This window comes from Engraulis encrasicolus, chromosome 7 (genome assembly GCF_034702125.1).
Source record: "Engraulis encrasicolus isolate BLACKSEA-1 chromosome 7, IST_EnEncr_1.0, whole genome shotgun sequence".
NCBI lineage: Eukaryota > Metazoa > Chordata > Actinopteri > Clupeiformes > Engraulidae > Engraulis > Engraulis encrasicolus.
The window spans coordinates 56,834,166-56,853,809 of NC_085863.1; the positions used below are offsets into that span (position 1 = coordinate 56,834,166).

The following is a 19,644-nucleotide window of genomic DNA, read 5'->3' on the forward strand; positions in this document are numbered from 1 at the left end:
AATAACAGTGTCATGTTTGGTATTCAAACCTAACATCTAGAGAATGTACATATCTTTTAAATTTATATATCACCATAAAAATCTAACAAAAATCTTTTTTTAACAAGGCAGGTGTCTGTATGAGTGCTATTATGGGCCTAAAGGGTGTGTACAAAATGAGCGTGTACAAAATGTATGGTCCATGCATGCATTGTGCCTTCTCCCTCTTGCCTTCTGCCTATGTAGAGAACGATAATTCAAACTCCGCCCACCCAATACAAAGGGGTGTGCACAAGTTCGGTCTCCTCCTCCTTTTCTGGCATTTGGTGACGGCTTGCATAAGATGTGCGCTACTGCCATCTACAGCGCCAAGGGAACTTATTCTCAACCTGAAGTCTCTCAAGGTCTCCTAACAGAAGGTCTCCTAAAGGGGCGTTCACCTGACCATGGATCCAGGAAATGCACAGGCTTGATGTATCTTATTCTAATAGAAGATTCTTTGACAATACATTTTGTACACTCTCAGATACCTACTGTACTGTTTTTTTCATATGTATTGCTATAATATATTGCATCAGCAGCAGCAGCAGCATCACCATAAGCAACAGCAGCATCAGGACCACCATGCATCTGGAGTGTGTTTCGAATACTTCATGATCCCTCTGGACCTGTTAGTCCTCTGGGTCCTCTGTACTATTAACCTAACAACCTGTGGATCACCACCGGACAGGGCATTGGATCAGCAAATCCAGTTGCATGTCATCTATTACAGAGAAATCACAGAACTCCTTAGTACGTGGTAAGTGGACTTTTGTTTCATTTATTATGTTCCTTTTTTACATTGATTCATAATTTTGTTACATTCTTTATTACTCATCTTCAAGATATAAAATACAGTTGCCAGGAAAGCTCTTAGGTGAGCTCACGCAAACAACAATACAACTAAAAACACAAAAATGGGGCGGATGTTATGAAAGAAAAACAAATTATACATAAATAAACAGGGAATGACACGCACAAAACATTGGATACATTGAAAAGTGCAATGGGGCATTGAAAGTGCATGGGTTGTACAGATTGTTCACATCGGGATACAATCACTTGGTTGTTTAGGATCCTTTGCTTGTGCTTGTCGCATGCTGTACTTCACGATTCATTGCTCATAATGTATATGTTTGTAATGACCTTTTTTTCTACAGATTCCAATACGGTAAAATGCTTTATAGTCCACTATACTGTACATGGCCTTTTTATAGTGGTGTTTCTCCCTTTACTTAGCTCTTAGCCATATATGCAACCTGAAACAAATACAGTATTACACTCACATACTATACTCACACATACTGTGCAGTAATGGCTAATAAATGAGATCAACTTCTGAACTACAAGTCCTGTCTCGCTGAATAGCCTACCATTAGGTCGACATATCTGTTCTGTGTGGGAACTGGTGTTGCTTAGTGTTAGTGGGCACTGTGATGCAGGGGCTTAGTAAAGGTAGGCCTACTGTGAAAGGATTGGGAAAAAACAGCATATACAATATTTTTTGTTTGTGACTGAAAGTAACTTCAGCATCAGTAATCTGACACAGGACCAGGCACCCAGCATGCTAAAGAATACATTAGCAATGATTATGGTGTTTTATGATCTACTCAGATATCCCAAGGGCCTTTGGTAATGGCTAACTTCTTCTGGAATGGACTGCAGAAAATGCACTTAGTAAAGAATGCAATATTTATGAAGTGCCTAAAAGGATAGACACAAAAAGATAATGTGTTAACATGTTCACTCTGAAAAATTGTTGGACAATTATGTAGGCCTATGTGCCGTGATGAGGCCTAATGGATGTTTTAAGACACCAACATATTCAATGGGCTAACTTTCGACTATACTACTGTTTATCATTTTTCTTTTCAATCAATTTTTAGTTATAGCTAAAATGTAATGTTTTGAAAATGTAACACTCCTAAACTAATGCTAATGCCAATGGCAAACTTAATGAACAGGACTATTCATGGCTATTTATCTATTCCAACATTCAATTGCTATTACAAGACAACACAATGGGGACACGGGAGAACCAAAGAACAACTGGAGACACCAAAAACAGTCGGCCCCTCACCTTGGAACTGGATGACAAGACAGATGATAAAGATCTGGGAAAGGTCACCGAGCATGATGACACCAGGGGTCTCCTGCTCTCTGTGCTTAAACTGGGGGAATCGGAAAAGGACAGGAGCCCCATGGACTCTGAGTACCAAGAGAACAATGACGAGCCAAGAGTTAAGAATGTCATCAAGTGAGTTATGTGGCATATTACGAATGAATGGATGACAAAATGAATGAATGAATGAATGAATGGATGGATGAATGGATGGGTTGATCGATTCAGAGTCTGTGAGATCAATCAATCAATCAATCAATCAATCAATAAATCCATCCATCCATCCATAAATCTATCCATCCATCCATGAACTAAATAAACAATCATTGCAAACTCAAATTCTGGTTAAAGATTTGAGGGTAAATATGTGTACCTATACATCTTTATAGGAGCACTTTTGTCATGACAACAACTTATTTTTGTCTCATCTTCTGATGCAGGGGTATGAGTTTAATAATAACAGGTGAAGCTGGCCAAGATGAGTTTGACATGAAAAGGCTCTTTGCCGCAGTCTCCAGTGGAGATGTTGCTCAGCTGAATGGACTTGAGGGATATCTCCGTCGCTCCATGAAACACCTCACAGATACTGAATGTGAGTGTTAAGATGTATGTACAGTATGTCTCATTTTTCCATTTGGCATTCGGATTTCAGAAATCAATGTTAACGCATTGGCGGTGGTCAGTCTTGGGCCCGGGGGAGAGGATGGGGGCTCAGATTTGGGTCCCTATTGAATTGTACATATTCGAGTGGGGGCTGGCTTTTGGACTACTTTGTCCCGGGCCTGGCCAAAGCTGCCAGTGGCCCTGAATGTTACCATATTCATGTGTTAATGGGTGATAAAACACAAAGAATGGAGACTGATTCATGGCTGATTGATTTATGCCCTTTTTATGCTCAGCCACATCCTTGATCTTTGGTTCCTCTGCGCGCTAACATCAAGACAATTTGTTCTTGCTGGAAAATGTGGTTTGTTTCAGGCATGGGAATAATGCATTTAACCACTTAAGATTTATATCCCTGCTCTGATGCTACTGTACATATAGAGTGAGCAATCTGAGCAATCTGGTCTTTTACATTGCACTTAGCTGATGCTTTCGTTTATTGAAGGCAACTTACAGTTACAATTTTTCAGGGTATTGGATACAGGCCCTGGAGCAATGTGGGGTTAGGTGCCTTGCTCAAGGGCACTTCAGCCACGCGCAGAGATGTAGGGAGAGGTCAGGTGGAATTCGAACCTGCAACCCCTAGATTAAAAGACCAGCTCTCTAACCACTAGACCACGGCTGCCCCACAGTCTTTGGTGTTTGCTGCCCTAACTGGTGCCTTAAGGCCAGCGTGCCTGCCAGACATACCACCTAAACAAGGATTAGGGTTAGGGTTAGGTTTAGGATTAGGGTTAAGTATTATTTATTTTGAATATCTTTGTTTATATTGAATATCTTTGTCTATTGAATATCTTTTTCTTAACTCTTAGCTCTTTTACTTTGTACAGACCAGCCGAAAGGTAAAACAGCATTACTCAAGGCTCTGCTGAACCTGAAGGATGGCAGAAATGATGCTGTGGAGTGTCTCCTTGGTATTGCTGAGAACATGGGGGATTTAAATGGCTTTGTTAATGCAGCATATACAGACTCTTACTACAAAGGTAAGAGCTGAGTGTAGAGATTTGTTTCTTCTTCTTCTTCTGATGTCATCATGTTTTACATAAAAATATTATAATATCATTAATTACATGTGCACCAGAAAATATGAAATTGGTTTGTTCTACCCAATAGGCCAGACCGCTCTGCATGTAGCCATTGAGAGAAGGAGCAAATACTTTGTGGAGCTCCTGGTCCAGAAAGGAGCTGATGTCCATGCCAAGGCCTGTGGGAAGTTCTTCCAGCTGCATAAAGGACACTGTTTCTACTTTGGTGAGAAATCAAGAATAGGAAAGACTGTATGAAAGTATGAAGTTGAAGATGGTCTAGCTTACTATCAAATTAAGAAAATAATGCAAGTCAGACCTTCTATTAATGTCAGTACAAGTCATCATTTGCAACCAAATAATGTGTGATATGTTTGGGCACAGGGGAACTGCCTCTCTCGCTGGCAGCCTGTACCAGCCAGAAAGACATTGTTGACTTCCTTTTGGACAACCGCTACAAGAATGCAGATGTTCGTGAACCCGACTCAAGGGGTAACATCGTACTCCACGCCCTGGTGATGGTAGCAGACAACAGTCCAGAGAACACAGACTTCATCATCAAAATGTACGACCACATCCTGACCAGGACTGCCCAGCTACATCCCAAGGTCAAACTGGAGGAGATGGAGAACAAGCAGGGCCTCACTCCAATCAAGCTAGCGGCCAAGACTGGAAAAATAGAGGTGGAATGAGATTACAGTCTGCATGTTTTTTCCCCAAATTGTATTCCTGGCATTTGTAAGATTGTATAGTATATCTGCTCAGCAACAATGAGTACACCCCTTTTGAACCGTAACATTTTGAAGATTTGAACAATATTTCCAAAAGTTATTTCCAAAACGGGCATAGAGTAAATGCAATACAACATCTGTTGAGTTTACAACGGAGAAGTGAGGTCAATAATATGCCTTAAATTGCACATTTTCCAATTTTGTGAAATTATGCTGGTGCAAAAGTGAGCACACACTTATGTTAAACTCCCATAGAGAGGTTAAAGTTTGGGAGAAGCTTAATGAAATTGTACCTCCCCTTATTACAGTCATTTGTCGGGATTCAGTACGAAAAGATTGGCACGCCTATTTACCCACCTTCTCTGCTCAGCCATCATTCTGTGTAATTTTAGTGCATGGAAATTTAGAATGCCCCTTATTTAACTACACAGCATTTATTCTCTGCTCACCTGTCTCCAGTCAGAAATGAGTTTTCTCGCTTGCACCCGCCACCTCCCCGTTCACCTACATTCTGTCGCTGTTCAATTGATTCGTCAGCTGTCCTGCCCTAGTTTCCTCTCCAGTTCACCTTACTCCATTGCTCTCTGACCATCATTGTCTGGGGGGTGTCTGCTCAGACCTCACACATACTGTTTCTGCAGGTGCAGGTGCCGGAGGTCTCAGTGGTGCCCTATTTCAGATAGTGAACTAATGAATTTCTTTTGGTGAAATTCAGCTTCCCATTGTTGACAGCATTAATGCAGCCCCAAACCATGTGAGTCCTTTTATATTTGGTGAACTTAGTTTTGCACCAGCATGAGTTTTTTTTTTTTTTTTTAAAGAAGTAGGTCTATGTCAATTAAGTTTTATTATTGACCTTGTTTTTCTTTAGTAAACCTCTGTTACATTGAATTGAATGTAGTCTATGCACATTCTGGAAATATATATAAATATTTAATACATAACAAGTTATATATAATATATATATAACAAATGATATAGGCCTATATATATACATGTTACCACTTTTCTCATCATCTTTCCTCATTGGTGTTTGTCTTTTTTCCTGAAGCTGTTAAAACATATATTACATCGAGAGTTCCATGACAGCAACAGGCATCTCTCCAGAAAGTTCACTGAGTGGGCATACGGGCCTGTGGGTTCTTCACTCTATGACCTGTCATCACTGGATACCTTTGAGAAGAACTCTATCCTTCAGATAGTTGTGTACGGCACCAAAATCCCTGTAAGACAAATGTTCATAATACATTAACAACCATGTTGGTATTATTATCATAGGGTTCATGAGCATTAAGTGTAAGTATTTAATAAAGTTCAATTTTTATGGTTGGTAAGAACAGTGAGTACCGGTAAGTGAACAATTAAGCAATAAAATAAATAAACAAATAAATAAATAATTACAATCATGTTGTGTTTAGATAAGTAATTGAATTAGTCACATAACCAAGAGATTGGAATGTGCATTCATCTCTCATTTTATATAATATAATGAAACCAATATAGGCCTACAGTAGAGTGCCTGTTCCTCCAACCTTACATAGGCTATTACAGTTAGGCCTATCCATGAAGACGCATTCTGGGTGAATACAGAAGTACATTTTTCACCCTGTTACTGTACAAGTATAATTGAACCACAATTTTATGATATATTAGTTAACATTTAATTCTGAAAAAGAAATCAATGTTCTAGTGTTTGGTTGAACCCAATTTTAGAATCGTCTGGAGATGCTTCAGTTGGAGCCACTCAACCAGCTGCTGGAAGAGAAGTGGAAGAGATTTGTTTATCCAGTGTTCCTCTTCAGCTTTGTGGCCTATCTCATATACCTCGGCATTTTCTGTACTGTCGCCTACTTCAGGAAGGATCAAGTCAAAGGCTCAAATGGTTCAGTAGGTTGAGATCTCAAGGTTTCACCACTATTAAAAAACTGCTCTTTCTCTGGTTTGCCCCTCGTTTAACTCAATTTCCGTCTTTTTGCATTCTTTCCTCCCAGGGACCTCCGTATCCTGTGAATGATAACTTGGAGGATCATTTACTTCTGTCAGGGCAGATCATACTTCTCTTGGCTTCTGTTTGCTTCTTCTTAACAGGGGTTTGTAATTGAAACAGTTAGCATAGTTGCTGTAAAACACACATAAAAACATAAAATATGCAATAATTAAAAAAATATCAATTACACTTGAATGCCATTCTTTTTCCAGTTAATGAATTTCAGAACAAGACATCCAAGGCTAGGCCCTTTGCTAATAGATGGTTTCTTCGACCTCCTGTTGTGAGTCTTATTCATAAGTAGTACATATAGCAGTGGTTCCCAAACTTTTTCAGCTGGGACCTCCTTTTGGATTTAAGAATATTTTCACGACCAAAACAATGCTAATGCCATTTTTTTGTCCACTAACATTGCTAGATTTTCCGTTAATAGTTTGTCCGCTAATATTGCCAGAAATCCACAGGACAGCAAATACATCCATTACCCATATAAGTCAATACTGTTACTATCCAAATTCTGGAATTATGTTAGCTGTTAACCTGTGGATTTTCCATTTCTATGCGATGTCCCTTTTGTCCGCAACCCCCATTCAGTACCTCCACGACCCCCTTAGGAGTCCAGACCCGCAGTTTGGGAAGCATTGAATACTGTACATGTCTGCTTCAATTTGCTGGCATCTCCCACAGCCAACCTTTGATGTTTGATTCTGCCTTGTGTGTCCTACCTCGACTCACATAAGTGTCCTGCAGGCAGTTCTCTTCATGGCCTGCACGGCCTTCTACCTCTGTGGTAGGATGGAGTATCTTGGGTGCATGGTGTTGTGTCTGGCCCTCAGCTGGGTGAACCTACTGTATTACTCCAGAGGATCCAAGAACATGGGGATTTACAGCGTCATGATCCAGAAGGTGAATCACCATTGCACACCTAAAGCAGTGTTTCCCAACCTTTTTTGCGTCTTGCGTACCCACTAACCTAAGCCTTTTTGTCTTACCATGAACACCCCTCTCTCTCATTCTCTATCTTCTTCTATCCCAATGCCACTATGTTTCATTCATTTGGTATGAATATGTACCAATGGTGGGGAATCACTGATCTAAAGGCTAAGCCTTCGAGTTGTCCAAGAGAGGGTTGAGGCACATCAGTATATTAACATGACCTGTACAGTTGGGAGTCCTGATTTGGTACCATGTTTCCTTGACTGCACCATGATGCAAGACCCTTGCCAGGTCTAAGCAGTCTCCATTAGTCCCCCATACATAAGCATCTTGGGTGTCCCATGGAAGTCATGGTATGCTCATGGAAAGGGAATAAATAAATATATTTATGTGTTATGTATCTATTGTTAATTAAGAATATTTGGTTGCTAACTCATGCTGTATGTCCTTCCAGTTAATTCTTGGAGACATGTCTCGTTTCCTATTGGTATACATGGTTTTCCTCGTTGGATATTCTGCAGGTATGCACAGCATTCTTTCTAAATGAAATTGGCGCAAAGTCCTTCACAATACATAGATACTGTACGGCGCAAAATATGATGCATGAAGAACGCTAAGCAAAGAATAACTGTAGAAGGTAATCTTGTCACTATTTTATCACAGTGTGTATTAACCCATTGATGCCTAAAGCACCTGCAAAAACGCCTGCTGAATGCCTAAACCCTTGTTGGGAGAGTTGCCCTCAGCCTATAAAACCCTAAATATCTCAGTCTCTGATGCACATAAAAACATGAAACATGATTGCATTTAAACCCCAAGACTCTCATCTTGCATTAGAATGTGTTTATTCAGCTGCTACAAACCCACATTTTCATTTTAAAAAAACCCTAAAATCTCAAGAGACTGAATGCAGCATATACTGTACGGATGTTGCTCCAGACACCAAAGGTCAAACAACATATATGAGTCATCAAGCTAAAATGGGTTAAAAATAATGTTGGAAGTTGGAACATGTGGAAATGATTTAACACCAAAATCTTTGTGTGAGCCATCTTAATGTGTTTCCCCTACAGCAATAGTCACCCTGGTGGTCGAACCAGAGGTTTTGGAGTGCCTCAGACGTAAAGAACAAAATCATTGCAGTGATCCAACCCACATTTCCATCATCATTGGAATATGTATGGAGTTGTTTAAGTTTGCCATAGGCATAGGAAATGTGGAGTTCACTGGGAAGTGTCTTGGTGACAAGGTGGTGGTCTATGTGCTGCTCATCTCCTACATAGTCCTCACCTACATCCTGCTCCTCAACATGCTCATCGCCCTCATGAACAAAACGGTGGCCAAGACCTCTGAGGAGAGCACCAACATCTGGAGACTGCAGGTAGTACAGTAACGGACTGTGTACTTTGTGTGTCTGTGCAGCTGGAAAAACACCCAGGCCAAATTCTTCCACAGTAAAAATGCAGTGCTTATTTAACACGTAGAGAGTGCTCTGGGACCAACTACATACTAGAAAATGTTAAACCTACTTTGTCTAAGTGTTACTGTAAATGAACACTGTTTTTTTTACTAGACAAGAACTCCTGCCAATTTCAACATGTATGCTAGTTGTATTGCTCACTCTAATCTTGACTTGCCAATACCTGATGACGTGACATACTGTATTTATTTTTATTCAGCCCTTACCTAGATCCTGGTCATGCTAATGGGGGCATGGGTTTTCTTACATTATTTAAAAATATCTTAACATACTGTATTCTATGTTGTGCAACACCAGCAGACACTTTAAAGCACATCATTAACAGTTCTGATTATATTATGTTGCTAACATTGCTAATTATTTGTGTGTGATTCAATGCACTCCCAGAGAGCTATTGCCATTCTGGATATAGAGAGACGCCTACCAAAGTGTTTGAAACGCAGACTTCGCTCTGGAGTGGAGAAAGACCTGGGTCAGGGCAGTGAAGAGGACCGTCGCTGGTGCTTCAGGTGACCCCCCCCCCCCCCACACACACACACACACACACACACACACAAACACACACACATACGCATCTTAGTAGTCATGGGTAAGCGGTTAGGGTGTCAGACTTGTAGCCCAAAGGCTGCTGGTTTGACTCCTGACCTGCCAGGTTGCAGGGGGTAATTAACCATTAGTCTCCCCCATCCTCCTCCTGACTAAGGTACACTGAGCATGGTACTGTTCTACCACACTGCCTTGGTCTCATTAGCCGCGCTTCAGCGGCCCGGGGCCGCCCGGGGCTCAGGAGAGTGGCCGGCTCGGAGCTGCCGGCCCCGGGCCATTTTTTGCCTGATCGGACTCATAGCCGACCCCAGGCACATTCAGGTACACGCCTTGTTTGTGAAACGTCAGTCGGGCACAGCCCACTTTCGCCCCAAATCACAGAAGGACAACAACAGAACAACGACAAAGAAGGAGAAGAAAATGGAACAAACTCTGCTGGAGCAGGTCGCCGTTTGGCTCGTAGCCTACGGACAAAGACGACAAGAACTGCAAAGAAAATGGCTTGCCTTTCAAGAACAGTTTTATTACATGGCAAAGTTGTCGATTCAGAAGCTGTATGGGACGCAGCGCATGTTAAGAAGACAAAGACGCATGAAAATACGAGCAGCTCGACAACTGAGAGTGAACAGAAGGAGACGTGCGAACATGCCCAGTTAATCCCCCCAATCGCGCACAGAAGCATGAGCCCCGGACATAGCGAGACATGAATGTGCAGGTAATTGAATAAGTTACCATGTGAAAGGAGACCAAATCCCGGAGCACCTTCATCAGTTGCTATGGAAAATTATGAGCCCCGGACATAGCGACACACCCCCTCGTTGCGGCGTGCCACCTGTCTATTCATTCATGTTATTTCCATCCATTTGACATTAAAGCCCTTGTGTAAATTTCAAACTGTGTTTGGCGATCTGTCTGAAACGTGCGATATAGCCTACCAGACCTTCGGCGATAATAGCGCAAAAGCTAAATAAGCCGACATAAATGTCATGTGTGAGTATTTGTGAGACACTTTTTATTGGTGTCCAGTGGAAAGCATGCCAAATCACGATAATGGCACAAGAGTTGGCGGCTAAAAGCAGAAAAAAGCCGACATGACTTACATCCCAAGTTTAGTGGTGCCCATGATGCCCTGATAACAACAAAAAAGTTATGTTGGCTAAATAACTTTAAAAACACAAACAGAAGTGCCAAGGTTGCATCTTATGAAATTATGCCATAAGAAAGCCAAACACCCCAAACTAATGCTTAACCATAATTTGCCCAGAATTTAGCGATAAGTCCCCCATGCAGCCACATTATTACACAGAGGTTGACCCCGCCTCCGAGCCTAGGCGGTGCTTGCTGGCCCATCGAATTCGACGGGCCAGGGAAAGCGGCCCTTAGCCCCACAACCTGGCCCGGCGGCCATCTTTAGCACCTAGCCCCCTTTTGATGAGATCGCCGTCAGCCCCCTTTTGTCCGGGCCAGCCCGGGGCTGGCCCTGCAATGAGACCAAGGCAGTGGGGGCTGCCCCCTTGCACGGGTCAGGTATAAATGCAATTTCGTTATGTGCAGTGTGCTGTGCAGTGCTGTGTCACAATGACAATGGGAGTTGGAGTTTCCCAAGTGGGCTTTTGCTTCACTTTTATCTTGCTCCATACAAAACAAGTATGCCACTCAATGACCATGAATCGTGGATTCAAAAACTGAAAAAGTGTCCAGGTGTCTCAAAAAAGTCAGCATGCATACAGGTAGTCCAAGGAAAAATTCGGGGGTCAAGTATCAATTAAAGAGCCGGGAATTCACAAGTCAAAAATCCGAAAACTACTTTCACACCTGCAATGACATCATATTAAGTACAAGGTGGACTTCATCATGGGCAGTTGTCTATCTATTTAAGTTCATGAACATACAGGTCACTGATTCTTGAAAGTTTGGCAAAAACATGTCCCTGCAGTAAAATATTAATTCTGTTGAAAATCAACTACATTTTCACAAACAAAATGAACCCAGGTAATGGCCAAGGGGTCTGTCACACGAATACACAGTTGTTTGAAATATTGAAGTGTAATTTTATTACTTTTCATGGCTATAAACCTGTCCACACCCTGTAAAAACGCCTGTCCCAAGGACTGGCATCATCATTTCAATTGACTTAAAATACAAAAATCACTAACAGAATTGAACAATATCACCATGGTGTGGAAGACCATATTAAAGTGGTTCTACAGATGTGCACATAGTGGATGTAAAACAATATTTACTATTATTTACTGATTGCTCAAAATGTGTCCAGCATATTGGTCACCACCGTCAGATTTTTTCTAAAAGACAATAAAATCAGGTATGCACAAGGTAATTTTCATTACTGAGGACCCCTTTTCAAACCTTTAGCTCTACTGCCTACTTCACCATCACTGAAGCTCCTGTAAGTTTATTATTTTGTCCTCAATTTGTTAATTTGTTTGGACACTGGTACTGTCCCAACCATAAACTGTCAACACCGTCGGGGGTTTTAATAGTATTGTATTACATTAATGTTAATAAATATAATTTTTTTCAGAAAAGGTATGAAGCACCAAAGAAACAGAGCGAAAATGAAATGGCTAATGTGAACAAACAATGCATAATATTTAAAAGAGTGTTTTTTTGTCTCACACCGTCAGATGTCACCACCGTCAGATTTTGTTCTGCTCATCATGTTGTTCCATATTTTACTAAATTGTGCTGGTTAATGAAACATTACTAGGCATGTTAGTAATAATTGTGATCCAAAATGATACTCTAGCCACCACAGAGGTGCATTTGGAGGTTTTTTTGTCAGAAAACCTGACGGTGGTGACATCTGATGGAGTTCACCAAAAAACACATGTTTTACATGTTTTTGACATGTTTTAAGAATATGCATACAATAAGTATCTACAGTTATGTTGAATTGTTAAAGTAATTCACTTTAATACAGTAAACATGTGTTTTTACTTCTAATTCTGTCTGCCGCTGTTGACAAAACAAGAAAGAACCCATTTTATGAAAAATGTTAAACATGGGGAGCTTGGCCAATGTATTCACTGCACAGCCAAGACCTACATCTATGATAATACACCTCTATATTTTGGATTTGAACAACTTAAAAGCTGTTTTTACCACATTTTCAGCAACCAGTGGCTTACTTCCTAGATAATCTAACTAATGAAGTAAAAACACATGCTCATACTGTGCACACACAAAAATAAAGTGTTTATGCAAGATGCCATTGACTTGAGAGGGCTATTTATTTTGCTAAATGCAGGTACTAATTAGGCCACTTTCACTACTCTCAGATTACTGTCACCACTGTCAGTTCTTAAGTCACCACCGTAAGAAGGAGTTTTGGACATTTTAAAGGAATGTGCTTACAACATTTTCCTTAGGAGTTGTTGAAATATCAAAGTAATAGCCAATTTAAGCCTACACGAATATTTGTGAAATTACAAAAAATTGTTTGTTGTATTTAGGCGTTAAGTAAGCATCGTATGACGGTACATATTTTAAAATTAGAACACATGAAACAGTATTAAAATAGAACAAAAGTGAATTTTCAACATTTAAAGGCATATGTGTGAACCAAAAAATACACATAATCACTTAAAAACTCCAGATACATATGCAACCAAATCAATACAATTTTAATAACTTTTAATTGTGTCTGACGGTGTTGACAAAAAACAAGGTATGATCGGAGAAAAGCCTGATTTCTGAAAAAAAATACATAATGGGGAGATTGGCCTTGTGCATTTCTGAAAAGCCAAGACCTTAGTCTACGAGGATATGCCATATAATTTTGTAATTCACTTTGTTTTTTTCTGTCAACATTACAACCTGTTTTAGCCACTTTCTCAAGAATCAGTGAGGTACAAGTTGTAGAGTTTCAACTGCTGACTTTGCCTTGTGTAAATGTAATTCAGTCTGAAGTGTTAATGATTTTCAGAGTGGAGGAAGTCAATTGGACCAAATGGAACATGTGTTTGAGAATTATGAATGAGGATCCTGGCAACAGGGACCTGCTCATCGGGACACCTTCATCAGTCAGAGGTAAGGGCATAAGGTAGTGCTTATTGCATTCTATTACAATCAGGGCCATAAATTAACTTTTTTGACCACCAGCCAAAATGTCCGGTAGATCTAAATCTTACTAGCCAAACACACATTCATTAATGGGTCAAAGTGGCTGGTAAGTTGGTCTTTTCTACCAGCCAAACTAAAATTTCACCAGCATTTGGCCAATTGGCTGTTAAATTAGAGCCCCGATTACATTACATTACGCTGCCCCCATCCTCAGAGCTGTATAACGTTAAGTAGAAGTAGGAGTACGCTTAACACTAGTGCATGATTTTACATAGTACAAAGTGGACTCCAAAAAGTTGGGACACTTGGTATTTTTGTGAATAAAAGCAAAATGCTGCCATTTTCAAAACATTTAATCCATGCATAACATGGACAAGAGCTGAAGGTAAACATATCAACAGTTAAAGCCAGGCTTAAATATCGCTTAAAAGGAACTTTTCTGACTGCCAACATGATTAATGGACATGATACAACTGGATTAATGCACATGATACAGACATTTAACCATGTTAACCAGCATGTGGCAAAGATCATTCTAGATTGACCTAGAAGACATGTGAAACTGTGCTCTTTACAGAGGGGGAAATATTTCATCCTTTTTAAAAGTCATGGAGTCATGCACCCTCCAGGTTACACAGAATATTAATATTTCAGCTTGTTTTAGTGGTCAGTTTAAAAGACAGCGTATATGATGGTATGGGGGTGCAGTAGTGCCTTGGTTATGGTCTTCTTACTCATGTTAAAATGAATGCTGAATGATATATACAGATTTTAAATGACCTAGCTATCAAGGCATTATTTGGAGCACAGCCGATATTGCCCATAATGATGGAAAATTGCATTCTCTACTACAGTATGTTCCAACAGTGTCATTCCATCATAAGAGTGAACAGGTGATAAAATGGCCAGCTTGCAGTCAGGATATGCCATATATTAAACATACCAAGAAGGAAACCAAGATGAACAATACACCTACCAGTTGAGCTGCTGAAATCATGCATTGCACTAAAATAACTTTGTTTTTATGAAATCATGCCACAAGTCAAACTAATCAAGTGTTACTTATCCTTTGTCTAGTCTTTAGTCTTATTCAATGTTAAAAGCATTTTATTGGCCTTGTCCCAACTTTTTGGGGATTTGTTGCAAGGGTGAAATTGTAAATGAGCACATATTTTCCTCAAAACAATAATTCCGCTTGGCTTTAACAACTGATATGTTGTCTTAGCACAATGCTCTATCTTATTAACAGATTGAATGTCACATCTGCTTTGGATGAAAGTGGCAACTAAATGTTCAGAGTTCAAGAGAGTCACTGTGCACAATGCTTCAGTAATGCAGGTGCAGGTGTGAGGTAGGAAAAGGTGAACAACGAAGAAAAAACTAAAGTTTGCTCCCAAAAAAATAAAGTAATAAAAAACAACAGTAAGCAGTGTGCAGTGTCTTCTGAATTTTCTTTGTTGCCAATTGAATGTATTGTAACGTCTCCTATGTCCAGTGGCAGGGACTCGCTGGCGGCGTCCTGGGCCCTGGGCTCCTCGATTCCTGGGCCACTTTACTCAGCACTGGTCTCAACAGGAGCATCAGGGACAAGAGTTGGATCCTCTGTCATCGAGTCCCGTCAAAACAAAATCTCACGCCTGATTAACTCTCTCCTGACCAACTCCCTCCCTGTCTACCAGACTGTGATTTAACACCAGTGTGGTTTTTGCATGTGACTTGTAATGTGTGCAGTGCCATGTGTGTAATGTGTGTATTTTCACTAGCTTAGGCTGCAACCATGTCTGACACGAGAACCATCAATGGGTCAGGTATTGTGAGGCCCATGTTCACGATATGTACTTACATAGCCATGAAGTTGTTTTTCAATGTGAAAAATGTTAAACATAACAGTACTACTCAGCCTATAATAACTCCAATGATGCAGATGCATTTATGTAACCATTTTGTGGTGTTGTCTGATTGTCCGTTTCTGGCTAGCCCACACCTATAAGATTTTACAATGTTAAAAATGTTAGTTATGAAGTTATGAATTGCATTCATTTACATATTTGGCTAGTTCCACTAAAAGGTGGTGTTTTGTGCCAGGGTATGTTGACAGAATGTGTTGCTTTATTAAAAGATCAGAGCCGTACGGCTCTGTAAAAGATAGTCATCTACTGCCCTCTACTGGAACCGGAAAGTTACTCGTCTTTTTTATGTCTCAGTGCAAGTTATGTTATGAAAGTTATGTTATGGTTGAGAATGGCTTATAGTTTGCTTGTGTCCAGTTGTTTACACTAGGCTATTTGAGCGTTTTCTATATATAGTAGGTTATCCAGGGTGTCTCCAGTGCTGTGCTGCAATTTTCTGGTCTGTACTCACAGCACCAACTATGTTTTCACAGTTCATACCACTGCAGGACTAAGTTAAGCATCGAGAATGCATATTTAAAAAAGGAATCATGGGTCTTAAAATATTAGTTCAGTGTGGTGAAACTATCCGTTCAGCAGTATCAGCATTTTAGGTGGTTCATATACAATAATTTCCAAAAGTCTTGGTACAACAAGGCACAGTTCCCTGTTTTTGTTGTTCACTGAATACTTTTGGGTTTAAGACTAAACGATGAATATAAGACGAGTTCAGAATTTGTATTTCCCATTAAATAATGTCTGATGTGTGTAAAACAACTCAGGAACCCATTCACTTTTAAGGGGAGCAAACTTTTTGAACAAGTGACTGATGTTGACCAGTTGTTGAATTACAGGTTGATTTCTGTATTTCTTTTCAAATCGTATAAACCAACATGCATATCAGAGAACCGTCTATGGGAGAACAACAATCCAATCCATTCTATAGATGAGAAAAGAAGGTGGTATGGTTTGACTTGTTTCACACATCATACATTATTTTACCAGGAAGTAAAATATGACCTTCTGAGTTCTGAGAGTTCTCTTGTCTTATATCTTTTAGTCCAAATGTCCTCAGTGAACAACACATGCAAGGAAAAATGTGCCTTGCTGTTCCAAGACTTTTGAGGACTAGGGGCAGTTTTTCAGTCTAGGTTAGACAAACTCAGGCTTATCAAGTCAAGTCCTCAAGGTGCCAGTCAGATGTTAAAAAAGTCAGGCTACCTATCCACCTCTTCACATCGCAGCCTATAATAATCAAACCCAGGAATACAAATCACAGCAATCAGACATGGCTGTTCACTGTGCTGTGCTGCTTTCCCCCCTCTGATCATCAAAGCCTGCAGTGCCGTGTGGACATGGCCATCTGAACCAGACTGCTGCCCTCCTGCTGTGCCTCCCATTTCCATCTGGGCCAGACAGCACACACACATACAGTACAACGCCAGGCACATCCTTCCAATCACCACACACACACACACACACACGCACGCACGCACGCACGCACGCACGCACGCACGCACACACACACACACACACACACACACACACACACACACACACACACACACACACACACACACACACACACAGCCAGGGCCACCAACAGCCTTTACTGGGCCCGGAACAAAAACATCTGAGAGGGCCCTCCTCTCAGTACATGCAGTGTAATGGGGAATCAAGTCTGGGTCCTCCCTTGCACTGGGCTTTGGACAGCTGACCCGTATGCCCTCCCCTGCGAGCGGGCCTGCACACAGCAGCTGTTAGTCAGGGGCAGCAGTGGTTCTACCCATTTGGAGGCCTGAGGCGAAATATAGACATGGGGCTGTTTTGAATTACTTTTTGCTGGTATTTATCATGGCGGGGCTGACCATTTTTGAGTGCCTACAGAGGGCAGATTTGGTGGGGCCCTGGCCAATTGCCTATAGTTTGCCTATTTATTGGTAAAAACGTCTCTGGTCAGGGAGCCTTGCTGCCACTTAAATGTATAGGAGAAAGAATCACTGATGCAGTCACCTATTTACTTGGTATGAGAGCTTGTTCATTCAACGGACCTGCCATGATACACTTCTTAGTGCAGTGAACGGAGTCTGACGATCGGCTGAACCCTGTGTTTCACTTTTGCAGTGCTACTAGACATCAATCAAAAAGAAGAAACGATAGGCCTATTATACATACAGTATAGACACCTTGTGTATAATAGGCCTATGTTTCTTCTTTTTTGACTTTCTCCTACACTCTACATCTTCTGATTTTAATTTTACTAAAACTCCAGCTCTAGTCTCTCATATACTGTTTGTCTCTATGCATTAGACATTCCACTTATTTTCCAAAGCAGATGTTCAATTTGGCTTCTTTACTTGTGACAGTCTGTCTGCCAGTCTGAATTCATGCTGAAGCAGAGGTAGGCTTATGCCAACAGGGAGGCTCCGATACCTGGACAGACTTTGATGGGACTTGAACATAGATTGTATGTTACTACTGGACTTAAAGTATAAACATCCTGGCAGCCAAATCCACAATGTGCATTTGAAAAAAAAATGTTAAGAAAGGCATGTGCAGTGGGCAACCACTCCTGTTGCCTTTGAAAAAAAAATAATGACTCAAATAAGTACACTTGATTAGCATTGTAAACAAGAATCTGAAACTCATGGATACCACTAAGAAATGACACTCATTTGGTCTAGATCTGAATGAACGCAAACAAGCACATCCTTTATCGAAGGATGTTGTAGTCAGAGAAAATTGATGCACGCTCCCCAGTGGATTCTAAAAAAAAAATCATCCATCCCTGTGGGAAAGGAGCCAGGCTGAGGGAGATGTGGCATCTTACACAGAATATGAATGGATTAACAACTAGGGTAGCAGAAAAGCTCATGGAATGGGGGAACGGTTGGAAAAATTGTGCTTTTGTTCTTGTTGGTTTACAAACCCCAACTCCATTAAAGTTGGGACACTAGGTAAAAATTATTTTCAAAACATTTGCTTCTTCCATTAGATGAACAACAGTATAAAGAAAACATATCAGCAACCAAAATGGTTGTTTTGGAGGATGGGCCTATAGGCCTATATGAATATGAAAAAATAACACGTCTCAAAAGAGTTGGGACGGGGGCAATAAAATACTACCCAGGCTCCGCCCTAGTGGTGACGCAACGCCTTCGGCTCAGCTACACTCACTAAGGCCAGGAGCTCGTTCAGGTAGAATCTGGATCCCGCTACAGCGGGAACTCCACCCACTTTGTCGGGAACTAATCAACTTTGAGCATTTCCAAACGTTCTGGGTAGAGGCGTGTTCAAAGCAGTGACGTTGTTTAAGCAGAGACGTTCTATTGGGGACTGAGATGTTTGGTTTAAACTTTGGCTCAGCCTGTTCTACCCTCGACCAGTAGCAAACCAACAAGGTAGGTGGGTCAACCATGCCGTTTAAGAATGTTAGTTGTTATGATCTTGGTCAGACCAAGTCTCGAAGAGTTTTGAAAGTCATGCTGTTAATCAGGCAAATAAAATACAACAATGTTGAAGAAGACTAAAACAAAACAAACAACAACCTAACTGTTAATTAAATTAACTGATGAGAGGAAGTGTTAATTCCTGTCTCGGACATAAGCCTAATTCCAACAGCTCAAACGGTAGGTATACGTTTCATCATGTTGTCCTTTCTGTAGTGCTTACACCAGAGATTCTTTAAGTCTCTCTACTCTCTCTGCTTACACTGTGTATCACCTGTAGACAGGTCATCAGCTGGGAAAATTAGGCCTTTCGTCCTACCGCACTTTTCTCTGTGGATTATTGACCAGAAGGCCTATTGGAAGAAATTAAAACATGGGGCCACGCCAATTTTTGCTCAGAATTCAATATGGCCGCCATTTTCCAAAATGACTTGTTTTCATGCATTATTACATTGTACTATAGGGTGATATTCATGAAAGATTAACTACTTTCAGCACTATTCTGTCCTATTTCCTTACATACATGTTTACAAAGGTTGACTAAACTAAAACAAATGAAAATAAAGTTGGACACCTTGCAATATCCAAAGGAAAGTGCTGAAAATAATGATTGAAATGCACATGGCTGGGAAAATTAGGCCTATTGTCCTGTCAGGGTTTTCACAGTGGATCACAGAAGGCCTATTGAAAAAGATTAAAACTTGGGGCTATCTAT

The 19,644-nt window shown here is 40.7% G+C and overlaps 1 protein-coding gene across 1 annotated transcript; it reads left to right on the forward strand.

The window, feature by feature from the left end:
- The first annotated feature begins 696 nt into the window (after nucleotides 1-696).
- Nucleotides 697-15,232, forward strand: LOC134451880 (transient receptor potential cation channel subfamily V member 1-like). The gene is made up of 16 exons (XM_063202278.1): nucleotides 697-778; nucleotides 2,032-2,275; nucleotides 2,581-2,732; nucleotides 3,634-3,786; nucleotides 3,917-4,054; nucleotides 4,213-4,511; nucleotides 5,611-5,784; nucleotides 6,273-6,446; nucleotides 6,551-6,649; nucleotides 6,759-6,829; nucleotides 7,287-7,452; nucleotides 7,937-8,003; nucleotides 8,556-8,863; nucleotides 9,350-9,471; nucleotides 13,455-13,558; nucleotides 15,087-15,232. The coding sequence occupies exons 1-16, from the start codon at nucleotides 736-738 to the stop codon at nucleotides 15,230-15,232; spliced, it is 2,460 nt and encodes an 819-aa protein (XP_063058348.1). The 5' UTR covers nucleotides 697-735.
- The last annotated feature ends 4,412 nt before the right edge of the window (nucleotides 15,233-19,644 follow it).

Coding starts and splice junctions, on each gene's coding strand:
- LOC134451880 (XM_063202278.1), top strand. CDS start 736: ATGTCATCTATTACAGAGAAATCACAGAACTCCTTAGTACGTG. Junction 779..2,031: donor ACAGAACTCCTTAGTACGTG/GTAAGTGGACTT, acceptor TGCTATTACAAG/ACAACACAATGGGGACACGG. Junction 13,559..15,086: donor GACACCTTCATCAGTCAGAG/GTAAGGGCATAA, acceptor TCCTATGTCCAG/TGGCAGGGACTCGCTGGCGG.